The 23,462-nt window shown below is 35.0% G+C and overlaps 2 protein-coding genes across 2 annotated transcripts in view; one reads left to right on the top strand and one right to left on the bottom strand.

The window, feature by feature from the left end:
* Window positions 1-4,148: 4,148 nt before the first annotated feature.
* Window positions 4,149-9,017, top strand: LOC144972060 (uncharacterized). Its single transcript, XM_078913145.1, has 3 exons — window positions 4,149-4,468; window positions 5,368-5,456; window positions 7,390-9,017. Exon 3 carries the CDS (start codon window positions 7,520-7,522, stop codon window positions 8,270-8,272), a length of 753 nt encoding a protein of 250 aa, XP_078769271.1. The 5' UTR covers window positions 4,149-4,468; window positions 5,368-5,456; window positions 7,390-7,519; the 3' UTR covers window positions 8,273-9,017.
* Window positions 9,018-11,150: 2,133 nt separating this feature from the next.
* LOC144970959 (gamma-aminobutyric acid receptor alpha-like) overlaps window positions 11,151-23,462 on the bottom strand; it is an 89,182-nt gene continuing 76,870 nt past the window's right edge. The window contains exons 5-9 of the mRNA XM_078911173.1: window positions 20,546-20,686; window positions 17,732-17,884; window positions 16,395-16,606; window positions 14,229-14,374; window positions 11,151-11,688 (exon numbers count right to left, since the gene is read on the bottom strand). Of these exons, the coding sequence (XP_078767299.1) occupies window positions 11,562-11,688; window positions 14,229-14,374; window positions 16,395-16,606; window positions 17,732-17,884; window positions 20,546-20,686 (779 nt within the window). The 3' untranslated portion in view covers window positions 11,151-11,561. The remainder of the gene's footprint in view (window positions 11,689-14,228; window positions 14,375-16,394; window positions 16,607-17,731; window positions 17,885-20,545; window positions 20,687-23,462) is intronic.

Here is a 23,462-nt window from a genome sequence, read left to right as displayed (position 1 = left end):
AAAAACAAACATTTCTCTGTTTTTAGGCGAACAACATAAAAAAAATTGATTCCCGGTGATCAATAAGTCACATTGACAGTTTCCCTATACTTCTTCAAGGTACGGCTATGTGGTCTGGTAGTATGATACTCGCTTTCGGATCGGAAGATCATGAGTTCAAGTCCCGAGCGGCGCATAGTTGAGTCCTTAGGAAAAGGCTAGAAACCCCTTGAAAAGGGGCACTTGTACCTTACAACTACAATGTATGTTACACGATACTCGAAATTTCGACTGTGTTATGAGTTTAATATTCAATTATCATATATTTCTATCTAAACAGTCAAATGACAATATATGTAGAGAAAAGGTTTCTTGATAGCGTTGGAATTACGCAAAGTTATTGAAAACAAGTCTTCTCGGAATGGAATGAATACACATGCCATCATGCTCAATAAACTTCACAACGCTTGACAAATTGTCGTAGGAGCCATAACTAGATGTCTGACAGATCTTTATCCGACATAACATGATTGGTTGATGACGACGTGCATTTATTTTCAGGTCTGATAACCCAATTCATTATGGGCCCATTGTTGTAAATGGAAATCTCAAAAAATATGACGCGATATATTGTCTGTTACAACAATGTTAAACTAGGCCCAAAACTGCGTTCGGATATCAGATATATACCTACACGCCAGTCAAATCTTGGGGGGAACCAATCAGTGAAAAAATAGAAAACATTTCTTTTCTTTTTTTTTCGATAAGTTATTAAATGTGAGTGAAGAATTTATTACGGATGAAAAGTTAGAGTACATACAAATATATCGAAACAACATTGTAAGTAGAAAAAACAGTATAAATAACTCAAATATGGAAAGTAAGGAATAAAGAGTTCATCCTTCTCTAGGGCATGCCACTCTGATATTTGTAACCACAAATAATATTTTAAACAATGGACTTAATAAATAATAACTAATTAAGCTGTAACTAAAATCCATTAGCTAATAACAAAGGGGAGCAACTCTTTCCTAGCGTAATTCGATGTATAAGTCCGTAACAGCCTGCATTTTTTGGCACGCTTCATTCACTGGTGTGCCATCGTGCATAATCGTTTAGATGTTGAACAACGATTCCTTCATATTAACTCGTAGAAGAGCATTGATTATTGGTTACACATCAATTAAAACCGTTCAACAGCCTTGTTGGTGTAACTATACTTTTTATATAGGTATGGAAAACCGGCGAAGTCTATTCGAGGACAAATCATGCTTATATCTTCTGGAAAAGTGTTGATGCGAGTACTTACCTTCCTATCTATTCTTTGTTAATAATTCATTTACCCAGCAGCGATCAAATCAAGCAAGACCATAGACATATATGCATTTGGTATTAGTCGTTAGACGGACTGTACATTAATTGATTCTAAAGCAGGTAATCTTTTAATTTTCTTCAAATTATACTTATCATCAATTATCTCGGTTTTACTCGTATATCTAACTCTTTTCAACCAGATAGTCGTAAAAGCAACGAGACTCGATAATGCTTCTAAAATAACAAATAATGTTGTCAGGTTGTTATTAAGTTGAACACGAGTAAGCTTTTAAATCGAGTATTAAGAATCAGTCACCTTCCAGCGCATAAAAAGAGAGAACACTACGATCGGGCCATCTAATTCCGTAACTGTAAATATATACAATGAGCGACTATTCGTATTGTTTTTATACCGCGAGTTATCTTCAAAATTTTAATTGATGCGAGTTTCAACTTTATACCATTTTCATTCCGAGTTGTTGCTCAACTGAAATCAATATTTCAGTCTCAGATATTCATGTCGGTATCACCATTGCGTTGGTGAACCGATTCACTTCAATTCAAACATTGTAAGACTCCGCTTTGTGTTTTGGAAAATTGGCACTGACACAGACACTGACAGTAAACTGAAAATATATGGATAAACCAAAAAAAACAAAACAAAATACAAACAAACAAAAAACAATATCGGAACAAAACAAGAAACAATTTTTCTCCTTCTTCTTCTTCTTCTTCTTCTTCTTCTTCTTCTTCTTCTTCTTCTTCTTCTTCTTCTTCTTCTTCTTCTTCTTCTTCTTCTTCTTCTTCTTCTTCTTCTTCTTCTTCTCTTCTTCTTCTTCTTCTTCTTCTTCTTCTTCTTCTCTTCTTCTTCTTCTTCTTCTTCTTCTTCTTCTTCTTCTTCTTCTCTTCTTCTTCTTCTTCTTCTTCTTCTTCTTCTTCTTCTTCTTCTTCTTCTTCTTCTTCTTCTTCTTCTTCTTCTTCTTCTTCTTCTTCTTCTTCTTCTTCTTCTTCTTCTCCTCCTCCTTCTTCTTCTTCCCTCGGGCAGCCAACCCCAGTTTGAAACTTTATTAACAACACCCACTCTCCTCAATGAATGAATTTCTATATTATCACAAATTGACTCAATTCAATTTAAATTCCAGTTGTAAACGCCAGATTCACCCCAACATAATATCGTTTTGAGACGATTAGTCACAAATGTTAAATTGGTAGTTCGAGCGTTACTGAGTATTATTAACCATATTGAATATCCCGTACCACTTACCCCGTTCTTTACCCTAGCCTATTCATTTCCCATCAATGAAAAGGCCTGGCAAACATTCCTCAATTCCACAGCTACTTACCTGAATTGAAAAATTGTCTATATAAAATAATTTAGAAAAAAATGTTTGTATTTAAAATAAAGAGAGGAATTACTAGCTAGGTCTAGTATCTATTCAATGTAAGTACTCCCGTCTTATTGCCATAAAAGCTTACCGGAAGATTGACAAACAACCCATGTGCTAAAAATGATGGCGTCTGTTTTCGATGGGATTTGACGAAACATTTAATTTTTCGATAAAATCATCACGATGTTTAATCAATCTCATAATACACTCCCGGCCACATTCATGTCAATAGGCTTCAACAGTCATGACGTTACTTCCCTTGTAATGACGCATTGTAACTTAATAACTGTCTCTACTCTAAACTATCGGAACAATGGCGGACACCCTGACATTATTTCTCCGACGAGCATAAAAGTGTATCCAGAGGAGAAAAACATTATAAATATGATCATGTTTTGACTTTTATACATTCTGATCACATGACAGCCAGCATGAAGAATAAAAAGTACCGATTTTCTTTGTTTAGAACCACGTTGCTCGTCGTTGCTGGGCGACGTAACATCAGACTATTGAATCCAATTATAAACACCATGTAAAATTTGGTGACGATTGGTCCAGCAGTTTCGGAGCCTTAGTGTTAGAATTTATATCCAAGCTAAGAGGTCGATATCTTTATTTAAAAAAAAAAAAAAATAACACAACGTGAGCATTCACTGAATTCACCTGCGTCTCATACTTGACCTCAACATAATTGTTGTTCAATTGCACGAATATTTACCTCTTGTGAACACATATCTCGATAATTGGGATATTTGTCATACTTTTATTTATTCATATAATCAGCGGCGTAACGTAATGTCGTTAGCTCTTTTGGCCTAACTTTCCATTCTACACTTTTCGACAATGGATATCAAATGCAATCTGTAGCACAGTGACGTTGAAAAGCATTGCTTTGAGTCTATTTAATTGATACAATCTTGAAGCTAGATGTTAGCAACTGCATTGCGACTGGTTGAAGTTAAAAGACGTATTGAAAAGGCTTAAGTGCACACATATCTTTGCATTGAAATATTTTAACTACTTGACGCCCCAGATTTTGAAATAATGACCGTTTTAGATCATAAGCATCTGAAAGTTAAAATAAGTAACAGCAACAATATTTTATACAGCACAAATAAGCTAAATCTTTATTCTGTCTTGTTTCGAATGGGAAAACTAATTTTATTTGGTCGTGGTTATAATGAAAAGGCATGCAACACACCAATGCCATACAACAGACAGTTTTAGAGAAAAAAATATCTAAACCTGAATGTGAATTATAAAACAGACTGTACTAAAACCCAATTTGCCACACACACACACACACACACACACACAAACACACACACACACAGGCATATATATATATATATATATATATATATATATATATATATATATATATATAGTTAACATATTTGCCACATATCGTAGTCTACATAAATGTTTCAGGCCTGCATGACCATCATCAGGACTGTGAGGGTCATGAGTAGAAGTTGTCGTGGTTTTTTCTTACTATTGAAGTGATTCCGGAAGTTCAAAGTTGATTAATATGTGTTTCCATTTAAGCGGTCAGCTGTTGTATAATTTTATAAGTTTTAAGTGTGGTCTCAAGAGGATAGTGTATTTTTCTTCCTGGCATAAACTACATTGTTTCGATGATGTTGCGTGTCCTGTTTATAATTTAGATGACATTTTCCATGAAATACTGTGGTCTAGCCTGTTTTCTTTTTTAATTTCCATTCTTTGTCTGTCGGGTTTTGTAGATGTTTTTATTCGTTGGTATTTCTCAAGGTTGATGTATGGAGGTTGTATATCTGGTTTTGAAATTATTTTCCGTTAGTCTTACATAATGTATCCTACGTGTTTGTGTTAGTTTGGTGACTGTGGCTTGGTATACTAGACTTAATTCTAAATATAGCTTATTCAACGGGCAACATTCCTTCTTTCTGCAGTTGCATTTTATGGTGGGTAGATTTTGTTCTTGTCGGTGGTTTTTTTAATATTTTTTGTTGCGTTTGAAAATTATTTGTTCTAGGTTGCACATACAAGAAATTCTTATTTTTATCGCATTTCTATTGGTTAACTTTTCAGCTTGTTGTTTATTAGGAAGCACGCATCAATTAGTTACAGGAATTGCTGTCCAAAAGGGGGCTTGAACCAAGTAATATGCCGTTTTCTTATTTTGCGTTCTTCACTTGTATGTTGATGGTTTTATGAGAGGCGGGCTTCTGTGTATTTGAACCGTGGGTTGTATCCGTTTTTTGTCAGTGCTTATTAATAGGGAGAGGCTGAAACGTTGAATATCTATTTTCTGAAATGTTGCTCGTACAATGCGCTATGTATTTTTCGGTATATTTTCAATGACGGAACGAGTGTGGTTGATGTTACTATTAATGGAGCTTTAGATGTTCTTTGGTTTTCTGGACGGTTTAAATCAATTGGATATTATATCGATTGGGACGTCAAGGAAGTCAACTGTTTGTTTTGTTTTTTTCTTTTTTGTTTTTGTTTTTTCTTTGCGTCCATCATGATTTTCAAATTGCTGTCCTAGAATATTTCGCATATTTGTTTTTTAACGTGTTTGGTCGCTCTTGGTCGTTTATTGCTATTAGCGAGTCCATCATCTCTATAAAGGCCGATGTATGGGTGCGTTGTAGTTGTGAAATAATTCAAAGTTTATTAATAGGTGTTTTCGTCTTTGCAGCCAGCGACAACCATACAACTTCTTCGCTCCACACAGTCCGGATTATCGCTGTACAAGAATGAAACACGAATGTAGACTACGATATCGTGGTAAGTATCGTAATAATGACTTAGTCCATTGTTGTTATGAATATGTCGAGCACTCTTTGTACCATATCTGTATCACAACAATTTATTATATATACATACATACATACATACATACATACATACATACATACATACATACATACATACATACATACATACATACATACATACATACATACATAAATACATACATACATACATACATACATGCATGCATGCATGCATACATACATGCATGCATGCATGTATACATACATACATACATACATACATACATACATACATACATACATACATACATACATACATACATACATACATACATACATACATACATACCTACATACATACATACATACATACATACATACATACATACATACATACATACATACATACATACATACATACATACGTAAATACATGCATACAATTGTGGAAGGCTTCCCAATTCGTCACTCTGACCTCTTGATCTTTTTGTGCTATTTCTACGGTATGGCGTTTTGTCGTCAGTGATGGGCAAGATGGCGCGTGCACATATTTACCGGTCTGAAAACGGAACGCATTTATATGGGCTTGAATTATAAACATTGTTGTAATGGACAATGTTTACGTTGGCTTGAGAGTAATTTTATTACAGCAACGAGCCCATAACAAATTGGGTTATCAGACCTTCAAAAAAGTACACGTCAGTATGTTGTCAAAGCTGTAATTATCCTTTTTCTATCTTTCTTTCTACCAACAAGTATGTCAAACACCTAAAAGGTGCCTTAAACAGAGATAATATCTAATGCTCTTTTTTTTCAATGAAGCGGGAAGAAACTGGTGCCAATTTTGTGGCGGATATATGAGTAGATTAATCTTGAAAATAGATATTAACAAAAGAGCAAGAATTGATGCCATGTTCAAGACAGGGACAGCTTTTATATAAAATGATTTAATTGCTATGTTCATTTCTTATCGGTAACAGCTGGGCGAGAAGCGACGAAGGTTTTGATACGAATGAGTAAAAATATGAGAATTTTCACCTTTCACTTCAAAAACCAAGGGCACCTGATCTTCTCGGTAGATTACTAAACAGATTGTCATAGTTATTTCAAACATTTGTGACCTCTACTTTTAAAAACACTAGAGTATTTATATAAAATGCTATCCACTGAACGTGCTCAAAGCGCTTTACAAGTGCTCGCTATCTAACAGCAACACTAAACATGTAAGACGAGACAGGACACTTGACGGTTAGGCGATATTACAATGTTTTTCCGACTGAGATACGCTGTTAACGTTCAGGTACTCATTTAACACGTGGGTACGGTTAGAGAATCCTATTAATTGCGGCTATGTGGTCTTGTGGTCTGACAATCGCTTTCGGAGCGGAAGGTCCTGGGTTCGAGCCTCGCTCGGCGCATAGCTGAGTCCTTGGAAAAGACTCTTTACTCACATTCACTCACCGTACTCAGGTGTAAAATGAGTACCTGGCCGTCAATAGCGTTGTCTCTGTCGAAAAATTTGTAATATCGCCTAACAGGCGTCATGTCTCGTTCTACATGTTACGTGTAGCTGTTGATCAGGAACCCTTTGAAAGCGCTTTGAGCACATTTAGCGGATATTGCGCGCTTTCTAAAAGCTCTATTTTTTTAATGGTCTGACTATGGAATGCATTGGATATTTATATAAACATTTCTGAGTAACATCTGAGTTCCTGATCCTTGCACTTTTCGCCCACAATAAATAACGTTCTGTTGATGTTGTCCACATTTTGTTTACATTCTGAGAAGCTACTTCTGCTTTTCCTTTTTGTTGTCAGTTTTGGGTATTTTGTCATTATTTGAAAATAGAAATCGATTGAAAACCAAATATTTTGCACGACAAAGACACGTATTTTCCCTTTAAATGTGCTATTATAGCTTGATATATTATTTTCTCGTTTCAGAATCTCTGCTCTGCACTCTCACATTGGATAGGAAGTTCAAGCATTTAGATAACCGAGTAATTTTCAAAGGGGAAATTTAAGAGTGTGGAACTGAAAAAAGAAACAAACTGAGTCACTGCATGAACTAGCAATGGCTATATTATTCAGGTCATGGACACCTTGGAGGAACAAAATAATCATAATCTCTGTGATATTTATCGCGACAATAATTTTCTTCTTGACAATACAGCAAACGCAACCCGGCAATGGTCTGGACACCGCTCCTTGCTCTCGTCCAGAGAAACAACTCAAGGAAATGTCCAAACTAGCTGTGGATGCATCCAATGCCTTGCGCCAGCTCGGTGTGGTTCCCGTGGCGTGTTATGGCACTCTTCTAGGAGCGTTAAGACTGGGGAAAGTCTTGCCGTGGGACAACAATGTTGACTTGTGGCTAGTTGGTAGAATTCCGTATGAATACAATAAAATAGAAGAAGTTTTTTGTAAGTTTGACATAACCATAAAACCGTATGATGGTTGGTACGGCCATTTTTATCTACAAAGAAACGGCCATGATGCATTTGTCACCGTGTTTAGTGAGTGTACTTTTCTGGATAAACTGAGATTTAGCGCGGATAAGGACGTTATTTTGGACGAGTCCACGGATATGGAAAATACCCTTCGCGGTGCCAAAGAGTGGCTTTGTCCAGACGGCAGGCTGCCATATCTCACCCAACTCTTTCATGGACGAAGCAAACCGATTCCATCCACATTGCTCAAGGCACCGTTTGATTCATTGCCTTTTGGAAAGAACGCATCGATCGCTATCCCAAATGGAGATGCAGCAATCTTAAAATATCTTTATCCTTCGTCTTGGTCGTTAGAGATTAAATCTGCCGGCTGCTAATAAAATTTACAATTGGTACGATACTGCTGATTATGGTTATGGTATAAATTGGTGCTCAACAATGATATCATACATTCCAAATGAATGATTACTTTAATAAAGTGTCCATTTTTGTATATGCATATTCTGTAATTTCCCCACCAAAGGAAATCTTCAAGACGACACAAATTTCGTTTACATAATATAGGCGCGGGTCTGTGGTCTTGTGGAATAACGCTCGTCCTCATCAATGGACCTGGCATCCTCACCCACTTTCAGTCGTTATGAAGACGACCCAGAGACCGCATAACATCTGGTTGAACTATATCTTGTGACTCAGCTGTCGGGTAGGTCCGCGATTGATACGAGTGCGTAGGGAATTTGCAGTCTTGATTAATATACCGTCATATCATTGTAGTGTGCAATTATTTGCTGGTTGGGACTGGTACGACCCTGGTTCGCGTCCACTCTGGGCGGGGCAAAGTTGAGTCCTTGGCATACTCACAGCCCAGTCTCTCATCGCACTCAAGTGTAAAATGAGTAAATGGCCGGTAACAGCATCTTCTTAGTCGACATAAAATTGTTATCGCACTAGTCTCAGGCTTCCCTTGTGTAGCTTTGAGCATACCAAGCGGATATTGCACAATAAAAAAGCACTTTTTTCGCTACGTGATTTTCGGTGACCTTGTATTTTCTTTATGTGATATTATTGACGTTCCAAATTATTCTAGACATTTTCACGATTTGACTAACAATTCGAAACATTGTTTTTTTTTTTTTTTTTTTTTTTTTTTTGGGGGGGGGGGGGAGTATGTTTTAAAGAATAAACCAAAGCATTCAGTTACTATGGCAGACCAAAAGTAAACACTATTATCCCTAATAATGTTGGGCGAACCTATTTGACAATCATCTCATCTTAAACCAACGACTATGCAAAATGTGACTCGTTGAGGGTGTATGTTAGCCGACTATAGCCAGTTGCTAAAGCGAAGGGTAAAGTAAAGAATTATTGAGGTTCATTTTGGGACCGTTTTACCAGACAAGGTAACGGACAAAGACAAAAGCGTATGCTCCATTTCAATTTTGAAGCTGTCAATATGATACTCGGCACTCCTTCGTACTCGTACTTTAGTATCCATTGTTTATAATAATGCAGGACAGGGGTTCACGGCGGAAAGCGCGCTAGTGAAGAATATCGGCTGATCTCTGTGGTATAACGAACGCTCATCTGAGTGTGAAAAAAAAAATTAGAAATATACAAGTTGTCAAAGTAATAGCTATGTCTTATAGTCCTGATTTTGGATCATTTTTATTAGTGTGGATATGTATTCATAATAGCTTGTATAATACATCCGAGAGTAAAAAAAAAAATTAAGAAAAATATTTTCAAAGTATTATCCAAATTAATGTTCGTAATTTTATTTCTATTACATTTGATCGCAATGTTCTAAGTTAAGGGAAATGTATTATTATTATTATTATTATTATTATTATTATTATTATTATTATTATTATTATTATTATTATTATTATTATTATTATTATTATTATTATTATTATCATTATTATTATGATGATGATTATTATTATTATTATTATTATTATTATTATTATTATTATTATTATTATTATTATTATTATTATTATTATTATTATTGTTATTAATAATAATAATAATAATAATGATAATAATAATAATAATGATAATAATAATAATAATAATAATAATAATAATAATATTCTTATCATCGTTATTATCATTGCTATTATTATTATTATTATTATTATTATTATTATTATTATTATTATTATTATTATTATTATTATTATTATCATCATCATCATCATCATCATCATCATCATCATCATCATCATCATCATTATTATTAGTATTATAATAATAATAATAATAATAATAATAATAATAATAATAATAATAATAATAATAATAATAATAATAATAATAATAATAATAATAATAATTATTATTATTATTATTATTATTATTATTATTATCATTATCATTATCATTAATATTATTATCATCATCATCATCATCATCATCATCATCATCATCATCATCGTCGTCATCATCATAATCATCATCATCATCATCATCATATAGTGTTTTTAAAAAATCTAATATGTCGTATCATGCTCGAAACATTTTTGATGTTTTAAAAAAATTATCTTTCAAACCAATATGAAAAATGATTGAATGAAATCTAATTATAGGATGTGAAATAATAAATCCTATGCAAACATTGACTGAACGGTTGTCTTCTTTTTTCTTTGTCTTTCTGTCTTATAAATTTGTTTGTGGTAATACATTCATAAATAGGCGACAGTGATGGATAAGAGGAGAAGGGTGGGAAAGGGGGGTAGGGGGGGGGGGACGTGGCACTGTTATATTTGTGACCGAACGCCTCGAAAAGGTATTTTTTCGAGATGTGGCAGATGTCAAAAAGAAATTTTAAAGTTAAAATGAGCAAAAAAGACTATTTTGAATTCCGTCACAATAGGAGGCCACATTTATATCTGTAATATAAGATATAAACGTAACCAAAGTCTCATATCTTTAATGATATATGCACATTTTTAGGCAACAGGCATAACTTGAGGGGCAGTATGACTCAGTGCTTTGTTCCCAAAAGTTACCGAGTACGAATTCCCACTTCGCTGTGTTGTCTTGAAAAAGTCGCCTCAGTTTGTGTTGCTGCACTGCGGCTGATGCCTAGGTAATTATAGTCTCCCTTAAAATATACTCTAAAATTTCTTCTCTCGGATGAATAAAATGAGTGTATTATTATCATTATTATTATTATTATTATTATTATTATTATTATTATTATTATTATTATTATTATTATTATTATTATTATTATTATTATTATTATTATTATTATTCATTTATCATCATAATACCTTTTTGAGGCGACCAGTCACTTTTATAGTACCACAAATGAACATAATGTGAGCTTTTTATATTGCACAATATACACTAAATGTGCTCAAAGCTCTTTACAAATGGTCCCCGACCAACAGCAACATGTAACATGTAAAACGAGACATACGCCTGTTAGGCGATATTACAATTTTTTTTCTGCCATAGACAACGCTGTGAACGGCCAGGTACTAATTTTACACCTGAGGACGGTGATGGAATGTGAATTAAGAGCCTTTTCCAAGGACTCAATTATGCGCCGAGCGAGGCTCAAACCCAGAACCGTCCGATCCGAACGCGAATGTCATACCATATGAGCACATTAGCCGCACAATACAATAAATAGTATCTTATTGTTCTAATTATTCAGAGATAAACCATCCAGTAGACAATGTTGAAACCGGAGAACGCAGCGGGGAATACAATCCGTGCCATCTTGTCTATTCTACTGACGCTATTTAGGCCCAGGGATGACCGGATGTTCTTGTTGAACCTGAAAGAACAAATATTATATCAGATATATTCTGTGACCCATTCTCTGAAATCGGTACTAAGTTGAGATAAAGGATTCAACAGTCGTGACTTCCTTTCCTTCATAATGACGCATATTAACTTAGTAACTGGTTCTAAACTATCGGAACAATGGCGGACGCCCTTATGAAATACGTCTCCGACGAGTATAAAAGTCTATCCAGAGGTGAAAAACATTGTAAATCTGATCATGTTTTGACTTTTATAAATCCTGATCACATGAAATGTGAAAAAGTTCTAGCCAGCATGAAGAATAAAAAGTACCGATTTTTTTTTTGTTTAGAACAATTCTGCTCGTTACTGGGCGTACGTGACATCAGACTATTGAATCCTATAAAGGGCTAACCCAGACCGGAGACTGACTCCGACGACCCCGCACTGCCATCCTCTGTCGTCTCCCGGATAAAGACGTCGGGCACGGATAAAATACTCAGAATAAAGAGAAGAGCCGCTAGACCTACCCAAACCAAGCATCCGACGTCATCTGCCGTTTTTTCAAGCTTGGTATGGGTAGGTCTAGCGGCTCTTCTCTTTATTCTTAGTATTTTGTCTGTGCCCGACGTCTTTATCCTGAAGACGGCAGAGGACCACAGGGCCGGGTCGTCGGAGTCAGTCTCCGGTGTGGGTTAGCCTAAGACGCTAGAAATTGGATTTATAAATTGAACGAAATTGACGTCACTGAGCTCTTTGTTATTGTTTTTAGACAGCCATTTTAATGATCAGTTCTCACTATTTTGTACCAATCAGACTATAGACGTTTAAGGTTACACATAGATTTGTCTATTGCTACGTTATATACGGCTGGCGGATGTTATGAGTCATATACTTAAACGCAAAGCGTCAATATTATTCAAAAATTACGAAACGGGAATCAAGTCCACCTGTTTTATTGATCTAAAAAGGTTAGTGTATATGGAATAGTGCCAGACATACCTGAAAGAAAAATATAAGAAAAAAAAAGTATCTCCCCCCAAAAAAAATCAGCCTGCATGCCCTGTCCAACATGTACCCGTTGTGGTCAAGAGCCTGAAACCGCAGAGCATCTAATTGAACGTTGAGGTGTGACGAAGTTTCCGGGCGAGTTCGTGACGTACACGATTGCGGCGATGGGTTTACGACCTGGATAGGTCATTATGATCTAGTAGTGTGAGATCCATTAGAAGCTGCTGCTTGTTTTATTTTGTTATAATTATGAATGGCTATTTTCTTTTAATGTTCTGTTTGGTTTCTCTGGGACGCTTTCAAACACACCTTTTCAGATCTTTATCTTACATCAGCGTCCGATCCTTAAATTTGTTATAATATGTTTTATCGAGGACAACTGGTACAGTGTCTTGCAGAGAAAGGCTAAACTAAAGTTTTGTTTAGCAGATAAATCTAACTTTGAATTCCAATTTTCGCGTCTGGTCCACCATATATTACTAGTTTGAGGCCAGTGATGATATTAAAATAGAATTGAGTTGGTTTACATTTTTAAAATAATAAGGATAAATAATTTGACCCTGGCAATTGGGTTCATCCCGACATTTGATATGAAATGTTTTTCCTTTACGCTCCGCTAAAATGCACGGTACAATCCATTTAACTGATAAATATACATTTACAAAGGTGACCCAATGTGTGGACTGAATTGTGCGAGGCTGCTCAAAGCTATGGGCAGTTAAAAAGTATAAATTAACACCTTGCATATATATGGGAAACAAAGAATGTTTCGGACCAAACTCATCTTCAGCCAACAACAAAGAATTTGGATGTACTTACTACAACTATTTGCCGATTGTCATCTAGAATATTTGAGGATGTGAAATAAATCTATTGATTTTGTGTTCATGCTGAAAAATATGGTATTTTGATGAACTCTTTTTCAAATTATATTTACTTTTTAAAATCTCTTATGCCGACATGATGCAGGTCAACTATTTGTAAAATAATATGCTAATTGATTTCCAATGCGCAAAGTTGTGTAAACATCTTAAATGAAAAGGATGACTTTATAGATACGTTATGTCTTTAAAACGTTTATAAAAGTGAATGCTATGATACGCAATATACAAAGCAACAAATCGTGTGTTTTTCACTTCCTCTTTTACTTCTTCTTCTTCTTCTTTTTCATCATCATAATCATCATCATCATCATCATCATCATCATCATCATCATCATCATCATCATCATCATCATCATCATCATTATCAACAATCGTTCTCTTCTTCTTCTTCTTCTTCTTCTTCTTCTTCTTCTTCTTCTTCTTCTTCTTCTTCTTCTTCTTCTTCTTCTACTTCTTCTTCTTCTTCTTCTTCTTCTTCTTCTTCTTCTTCTTCTTCTTCTTCTTCTTCTTCTTCTTCTTCTTCTTCTTCTTCTTCTCCTCCATCTCTTGAACCTCTTCCTCCTCCTCTTCCTACACCTCCTCCTCCTCCCCCCTCCTTCTCCCCATCATCCCGACAAAACATCTTTTCGAGACTATTGGCCACAATTGACAATAATGAGATTTAGTACTATTTCACCTATTTTGATTTTTCCTAGTTGCCATAAGACAACCCCAAATCATCTTCAGACAGCTGGTCAAGCTGTGACATCCGTGTGTTTCAATGTTCTCTGAGGACGAGTCATTGGCTTTCTGAAGGAACAAACTCTCTTCGTCAACCTCTTCCTGCAATCAAAGAAATAATATAGATGGATGAAAACTGCAGAGTGCTTGAGCGTTCACTTTTTAATTTATTGTTTTGAACAATAATATGTGTATGTATGTATGTATGTATGTATGTATGTATGTATGTATGTATGTATGTATGTATGTATGTATGTATGTATGTATGTATGTATGTATGTATGTATGTATGTATGTATGTATGTATGTATGTATGGGTGGGCGGGCGGGCGGGTGTGTGTGTGTGTGTGTGTGTGTGTGTATGTATGTATGTATGTATGTATTTATGTATGTATGTATGTATGTATGTATGTATGTATGTATGTATGTATGTATGTATGTATGTATGTATGTATGTATGCATGCATGCATGCATGCATGCATGCATGCATGCATGCATGCATGCATGCATGTATGTATGTATGTATGTATGTATGTATGTATGTATGTATGTATGTATGTATGTATGTATGTATGTATGTATGTATGTTATGTATGTATGTATGTATGTATGTATGTATGTATGTATGTATGTATGTATGTATGTATGTATGTATGTATGTATGTATGTATGTATGTATGTATGTATGTATGTATGTATGTATGTATGTATGTATGTATGTATGTATGTATGTATGTATGTATGTATGTATGTATGTATGTATGTATGTATGTATGTATGTATGTATGTATGTATGTATGTATGTATGTATGTATGTATGTATGTATGTATGTATGTATGTATGTATGTATGTATGTATGTATGTATGTATGTATGTATGTATGTATGTATGTATGTATGTATGTATGTATGTATGTATGTATGTATGTATGTATGTATGTATGTATGTATGTATGTATGTATGTATGTATGTATGTATGTATGTATGTATGTATGTATGTATGTATGTATGTATGTGTGTGTGTATGTGTGCGTCTCTGTGTAATCATGAAACACATCATAAACCGCTCCACTCCAACATTGTTATCTTGGTTTTCTTCTTACTTCTGGTTCATATCTTAGTTAATGATATTAATGTCAGTCCCTAACACTGAGCACTATATTATAGTATCTTGAATTCACCAATTAGCAGTACTGCTGCTGAACTCGAAACGCACCTTTATTTACAATTGTGTCTTTCGTGAAATCTCAGGCTTGAGTGTTTTTGACAAGATGAGGCAATTTTAATAAATCGATATTTGAAGGGTGAGTTTTCTGACCAAAATTTTAAAGACGTTTTTTCTGGGTTTTTATCCAAAGTATGGAAACGTAGGCAGTAGAGCTTTATAATACTCTGGTGGTCAAGAAATTGATTTATTAGCTAGAGGGAGGTAATCTGCGATTGACTACATACTATCCAATTCAAAAGGTAAAAGATTCCAATTCAACGCAACTAATCCGGGACAAATCCTGTCTCCGTGAGCTTCCGTGACTCCCGAGAATTACTTTTTAAAATGCCAGATTTCAGCAACCTTACTTTGTGATTTTGAATAACGTACTCGTGCATTGAATATCAACAAGTTTACAAGAGGTTTTGCCGCCGTGTAAACGGACTTTGAAGTCGCCGAAATATTTCTTTCCTTGCTCAGGATAAAATCGGAATTAATAGTTGACAATATACACTCGAACAAATTGATGTTGTTCATTTTGGTACGACCTGAGATAAGAAAAAGAATCGATCTATATACAGTGATAACATGATCTTTAGCTTTATTCTAGCTATTTCAAAACGAGCTTTCAGTACAAGTAAAAGTTTGTTTGGAGCTCTGTTAAAGGGGTCCCAAACAAATGCAACACTTCCGCTAGGATGCGACATTGCCTGCAAGGCGTAATTACCTTTTTTCGCCAATAACAATGCTGTCACCATCAAAGTACTCATTAAACACCTGAGTGCGGTGAGAGGAAGTGAGTAAGGGCCACTTCCAAGGACTCAAATTAGCCTCCCAAGAGCGGGGCTCGAAACAGTGACCAAGGGGTCCGAAGGCAAGTGTCATACTACAAGACAACCTAACCGCACCTTACCTCATCGTCCGTGTCTAGCACAGGTGGAATATCGTCATCTGCTGTGCCATATTTGGTATGGAAGTGAACAGCAGCAAATTGGAGGATGGAGGCAAATATAAATGAAAAGCAGGTGGCCACATACATATCCAGTGCAGTTGGGTAAGTGACCTTTGGAAGGTCATTCCTTGTGTCAAGGACGATCAATGTTAAGGTTAGCATGGTCGTTGCTCCTGCAGAGTAAGTAGTATTTAAAATTTATAAAAGATAAATGAATATATGAATATATGATGAAACCCATCGCCTTAACCAGTTAACTGCCATACTCTAGAAAGACACATATTAAAAACATTTAGCCAGAAAACTTGTCCTTCAAATATCGATCGATTCAAATGACCCTCACCTTGGCAAAAACTCTCAAACCCGGAAGTTCTTTGAAGACATCACGAGATCTCAGATTTGAGAGTTGTTGCCAAGACGATCGATAGTTAAAGGACGAGTTTTCTGGTCAAAGAATTAAATACGTGTCTTTCTAGAGTACGGCTGTTAACTATTTAAATCGATATAACTTCGAGCTGAACCTGAGGCATGTAAGAAGTTTAACAAAAAATTAAGATGTTCAGTTTTATGTCGGGATGGTTAATGATATACTAAAAGTTGACAATATAGTCAAAATTAAGAAGTTTTATTGAGAACAAATTGATATAAAGTCGCGTATAGAGACAAAAAAAATATTTAAAAATTGACATTTCTGGTGATTTCAACTTAACAATAACTTTTTGGCATCTGGATCACAAACTAGTACATATAATACCGTTTTGATGCGTTGGGTCACACCTTATTATTTTCTTCTTGTATTTTGGGGGGGGGGGGGGGGGGGGAGGGTTGATTCTTGAATAAATTGTGTTCATATCTTCTTTAATTTTATGCATCAGATTCACCACACAATGTAATTGTTTTGAGACGATGAGTCAAATTTCATTTATTTTTGAATTGAGAAAGTTCGAATCCTGTAGCAGTCCAGAAAAAAAAGTGATGAGTCTGTTAATTTAACGGAGATAACTTTTGGCCAGTGCGCCAAAGAATCATTGTGAACCTGTGTTTCAACGTTCTGATTGATTAAATAAACAAATCCTTTATCACAAAGAGACGCTTTTTATAAAGAAACGCATCTTATGTAATATGGATATACATTAAATGACCTGTTAAATATTTATTTTTCTCAGTAGTTTGCTCAATGTTATCAAACAAGTAACGTATGTAACATCTATCTGAAAGTTTATTTTCATTATCATATTTTATTGTATAGTAATATTGAATTTGTGAGTTGAAGAATAAAAAGAAATTGAAATTGTTACCCAGTGAAATTCTCTCTGAAGTGGCCTCCCTGTTTATCCAGAAAGAAACCCAGGACAGGACGACAAGTAGGCAGCAAGGGAGATAAACCTGGATAAGGAAGTAACCCGTATGTCGCCGGAAGTAGAAGTATACGTACAGGACAGAATGGAGAGCTGGGAATAAAAAGTACCAAACTATAGGACAGAGAAGTCGAAATGTCACATCTTATTCTATTCCGGTTCAAAACTCATTGGAAGTGTACACGTAACCAGTTCTTCGGAGAACTAGTCATGAATAGATTGCATATTGAATCATAAGGCGGCATAATTATTTTTGTAGCAGGGTGTATAGGCATTTTCTTATGATTATGGGACGTAAAAGAGCGAGGAATTATTATCTTTATGTGATATAACTCTGGAACAAGAAGATAAATACACAAAGTATGTATCCAATCCTCCAGAAAAGTAGTTTTTCTCTTCCAATGAGATTTAATGAAAACAGAGTAAAAGCTTTAGAGTTAAACGAAACGCGCTTCTTGATGATAATTATTTACAATTTACCGACATGGATATGATTAAACTGCTTGTAATAATAATCACAACAGTAACAGTTAGAGTAATGATTTTTAAAGGTCAATGAAAACGTCGTCATCCACAGTGGCTTGTACTCTTGAACACGTTGCCGGTCAGCTGACTCCGCATATCACGATCCTCTGCGGTGCGCATGACGTCTGCGTTGTTTTTAAAATCACTTTTGGCCATTTTAGGCTATTCAAATATGTTATTCTCTGTTCCTCTAGCTCTCTTTCCTTCGATCATTCCATATGTTACAGACTACGTTTCTATTTTTTCTCTCCTCTATAATGTCCTAGAAAATTTATATGTCTCTTTCTGATGGTATCTCTCAGTATTCTTCAATTTTCTCACCTTTGTCAGCGCTTCCTCGTTGGTATATTTGTCTGTCCATGATAGCCTCAACATTCTTTTATACATCCACATCTCAAATGCCTCTAACCTTCTTGTATATTCTTTGCCAACGTCCAAGTTTCACAACCGTATAAAAGGGAACTTATAACATATTATGTTTCCACTACTTTCATTCTGGTTTTCAACTTTAGTTTGTGGTTTGACAAAAGTGGACGCATAGATGATACACATGTTTTGCTATCTATGTCTCGTGCGTCAAGGGTAATGATAGTGCCTAAATATTTAAATTTCTTTACATGTTTGATGGACTCTCCTTTACTTGACAAGTGAAAGGTCGTGTTCTTGTCATTCTTTGAGACACCATGCATTCGGTTTTCTTCACATTTTGTTTCAGGTCAATCTCTTCACTTTTGCTCACCAGTATATCTAAAACTTTCTTCACGCTTTCTAGAGAGTATGCCATCAGAGTCCCATCGTCTACTTATCTTATGTTATTCATATTCTGTCCCCCAACGACGACGCCATTTGTATCTTCAATTTCTTCGGATATTACTGTCTACTTCGATCTTTTCTAAGAATTTGATGAGCGTTTCGTGTTGTATGGAATCAAAAGCGTTGGAATAATCAATAAAGCACAGATAAAATGATTTTTGTTTTTCGTTTGCATCTCCCGTACACTTTTCTTTAACGAAACCAAACTGCTCATTACTGAACCCTGGAGAGATCTTGCTCCTCATTCTTTTCATAAGTCTTCTAAATATAATTTTTGTGACCTGGCTAATTATGCTGATTGTTCTGTGTTGGTCACAATCAATAGTTCTTGGGGTTTTTTTGGGGTTTTTTTAATGGAAATGAATACTGACTGTCTTAAAACATTAGACATTAATGAAAACGTAAAGGTAGGTAATTCCAACAATCCAACTATTGTTCAATGAGCTGACTTACTTCCCCCACCAGTAATTCGATGTAATAAAGTCGAATAATCAATTTTACCCTTTGCCTTCGTTTTTCTATGTTATATAACTGATGTTTTAAATTTTATTTTTATTTAAACAGACCAATATGATAATATGATATTGCCGATAATCCAATTCGACAATTGAGAATTTGGAGCATACCATAGTTACTTGAACATCAAAATAAGGTATAACTTTAACCATCCGTATTAAATTGATAAAGCTTATTGAATGCTTTGTTGTAGATGTTGGTGGTTAATATATTTTTTTGCCATCTTGCTTTATCTCATCCATTTACACCTCTCCTTGCGAGCTGAAAAAAGGTATGAATGAAGCAAATGCAGCCAAAGCAAGATCAAAAAAGTATATGAAACAGTACAAACTATTTCACATCTTTATCTTATAGCAGTGACCACTTCTTAATTTCCTACGAGCTACTGGAAACCATCACACCCTTTTAGATACATTCTCAGCACCCATGTTTTTAGATGACTTAAGTTGACAGGAAAAAGGGGTAAAGAATAGACAAAAATAGATTCATACAAAAGAAATGGAAGAGAATAGAAATACTACTACTACTACTACTACTACTACTACTACTACTACTACTACTACTACTACTACTACTACTACTACTACTACTACTACTACTACTACTACTACTACTACTAGTCTTACTACCATTCATACTACTACTACTACTATTACTACTACTATTACTACTACTACTACTACTACTACTACTACTACTACTACTACTACTACTACTACTACTACTACTACTACTACTACTACTACTACTACTACTACTACTATTACTACTACTACTACTATTACTACTACTACAGATGCTGATACTATTACTACTTCTGTACTAATACTACTACTAGTACTGCTACTTCTATTACTACTACAACTACTACCACTTCATTGGTGTGATACTTCTACTTACTTCCCTTGAAAGGTCGTGTCATGTTGCAAGCTGGCGTACTCTTAAGGTCAAATTGTGACAAACTCATATCTGTTGCTGCTTTAGCCGCCATTTCATTGCCAAATCGCCACTCGTAATGTACATCTTCATCAGGATAACCAACTGGAAAAAAATTCAATTGAAGAGGGATGACTTTCAAAATTCTTTTTAAAAATTGGCTAACTAAACTCATTTTCATAATTTATGTGTACTTAGAAAGATGTTATCACTGTTTTGAAATATAATATTGGACAATTCTTCATCGTCATCTACAATTTTAACTTCCTCCTTCTTCTCGTCCTCCACTAGCGGCTTGTCTATTCAAAGAAAAGGCGATGAATGAGACTAGGGACTATCTAAAGATTGAGCTATTCTAGAAGTAAAATAGGGATGATTGTATGAATAATGACTGTGGGCAAAAGGTGGGTAATTCCAACAATCCAACTCTTGTTCAATGAGCTGACTTACTTCCCCTGAAATCGACATCAGTAATTCGATGTAATAAAGTCGAATAATCAATTTTACCCTCTATCTTCGTTTTTCTATATTATATAACTTATATAAATTCTTCATCGTCATCTACAATTTTAACTTCCTCCTTCTTCTCGTCCTCCACTAGCGGCTTGTCTATTCAAAGAAAAGGCGATGAATGAGACCAAGGACTGTCTAAAGGTTGACCTCTTCTAGAAGTAAAATAGGGATGATTGTATTTGAATCATTAACCAGTTAAGTGCCTTACGCCGGAAAGAAAAGTATTTAAATATTCGGCCAGAAAACAAACTCGTCCTTCAAATATCGATTTAAATGACCCTCATCTTGGCAATAACTCCAAACCTGGGACCTCCGAACAAGGCTCGGATCCATAAATGTTTGTATCGAATTGGGGTTCAGCGGATCGGTGTATCATCTTGTTACAAAAGTCATGCAATGCTAATTGTGGTCAATGACCGGATGAGTGGCTGTAACGGTGAAAATTCCGATCCTAACTTTTTCTCCATTTGTATGGCATTTTACACACATTACCCCTCTCGGCTCAGATTTGAATGATTACCTGGCTGTAGGCAGAGAAGGATATTGTAATAATGCTAGTTCAAAAAGGACACCTATTAGGTGACTGGTACTGTATAAAAATTAAAATATTACCGAGGAAATGAATGAAACACACTTAACATTATGAAAATTAGAGGAAATGCACGGATTAAATGTTAATATCTATTTGTGACGACATTTAGCCTCAAAATGGTATTATGTTGGGACTTTTCTGGTGGTGTAAATTGAATCTATTTAGCTAGAGATAAGAGGCATGTGACAAGATTTTTATTGGGTTTAACTTTCTTCTTACCAAGGAGAAAATTGTTGCATTTGGTGATTAACTAGGTGTTTCAGAATTAAGTTTCCCTCTTCTATAACTTCGCTTATATGCAACATGGAACTATTAAAATTTGAGACAATATGATGTAATGTGTAAAAAATCTCGATGCCAAATTTCAAGTTTATTGGTTTTTGTGTTATAGAGCTTTGCTCCTTGTCCAAGCATCAACGAAAAATAGCAGACCAACATTGATGTAACATCCTCACGTTACGATGTCGGATTGCCATCAAATGTTCAACCCTTCTTGTTATAGTTGTGAGAACGTAATGCTTTGTTGTTTAGATCGTTTTGCTGAATAAATTATTTATAGCAAGTACTTATTCCTTTTAATTAGAGTTTAAAATATCTTTTCTTATGTAGGACAGGCATGACCTTTTGGGGAAAACCCGGAAAATGGTCAGCGAGGAGAGAGTTAACAAGAGAGAAACTTATGAATTCTTAAGGCGCAAAGAAAGCAAAATGATATTATTTTTTCGAAGTCCCAGGTTAGAGAGTTTTTGCCAAGATGAGGGTCATTTAAATCGATCGATATAATTTGAAGGACGGGTTTTCTGGCCAAGTTTTTAAATCTGAGAACGGCAGTTATGTTCTTATTGTTGTAATGGATATTCTCCCAAAGCAACGCATAATATTATTGTCCATTACAACAAATAAAGCCCAAACTTACGTTCGCCTTTCAAACCGACTATTCGTAAACTAGTTCATCCCTACATAATACCGAATTGAGACGGTGGGTCACATATTGTTATTTAAATATGATAAATATTATACCGCAATCCAATTATTGTTTTACCATATAAAATGCCATAATTTAGGAATTTTACTCTAATTTATTTCTTCAAAATAAAAGAAAACAATCCATTGCATCAACCAGCATCCATAACGTGAATCTCAATCTTCAAATCGAGGCCGACATAACATTAAAATGTTTTCATTGAACTCCAAAACTGTTTACGCATTAACCCTTTCTTTACCACCTACAGCAAAATCGTCACAATTGTTACATCAAAATATACACTATTTCTTATTCAGATTTATCTTGTACATCACTATGATCTTTACTTGATTATTAAGAACATAACGTTGTTTTGTAGAGAGCTTGGTTGAGTTGTTAAAAAATCAATTTTTCTGTTGAGTAAGCCTGCCATCTTGATAAAATACTTAAAATGATCGGTAAGAAGTGGGTTAGCATTGTTTTTTTTTTGGAATGGCTCGTTGGAAGCAAATGTGCTCAGCGGACCTTAACGTGAACCCCAATCATTAAATCGAGGTCAACATGACATTAAATATGTTTTCATAAAACAAATAGTGCTGATTCTGATAGTTTTAAGTTGATTACGTTGCCGTGCCCAAAATGGGAGCGATCTATATTCATGTTTTCGTCCAACCTTGTCATCGGTTACATGATTTATTGCTGTACAACAATTGGACATTTCTCAACGTATCTGAACACTGCTTTGTTTATGAGAGTTGTAAACTTCCCATGAGTCGTGCTGAGCAAAATGACCAAATGTAACGTTGGATATT

Source organism: Berghia stephanieae, chromosome 4, assembly GCF_034508935.2.
Source record: "Berghia stephanieae isolate SIO BIC M18660-M18661 chromosome 4, UCSD_Bste_1.3, whole genome shotgun sequence".
Taxonomy (NCBI): Eukaryota; Metazoa; Mollusca; class Gastropoda; order Nudibranchia; family Aeolidiidae; genus Berghia; species Berghia stephanieae.
Note: the sequence above shows the minus strand (reverse complement) of the source record. Positions and strands in the feature narration are given on the sequence as shown.

What these genes read in the sequence shown, in the direction of transcription:
- LOC144972060 (XM_078913145.1), top strand. Translation starts at nt 7,520, where the DNA reads ATGGCTATATTATTCAGGTCATGGACACCTTGGAGGAACAAAATAATC.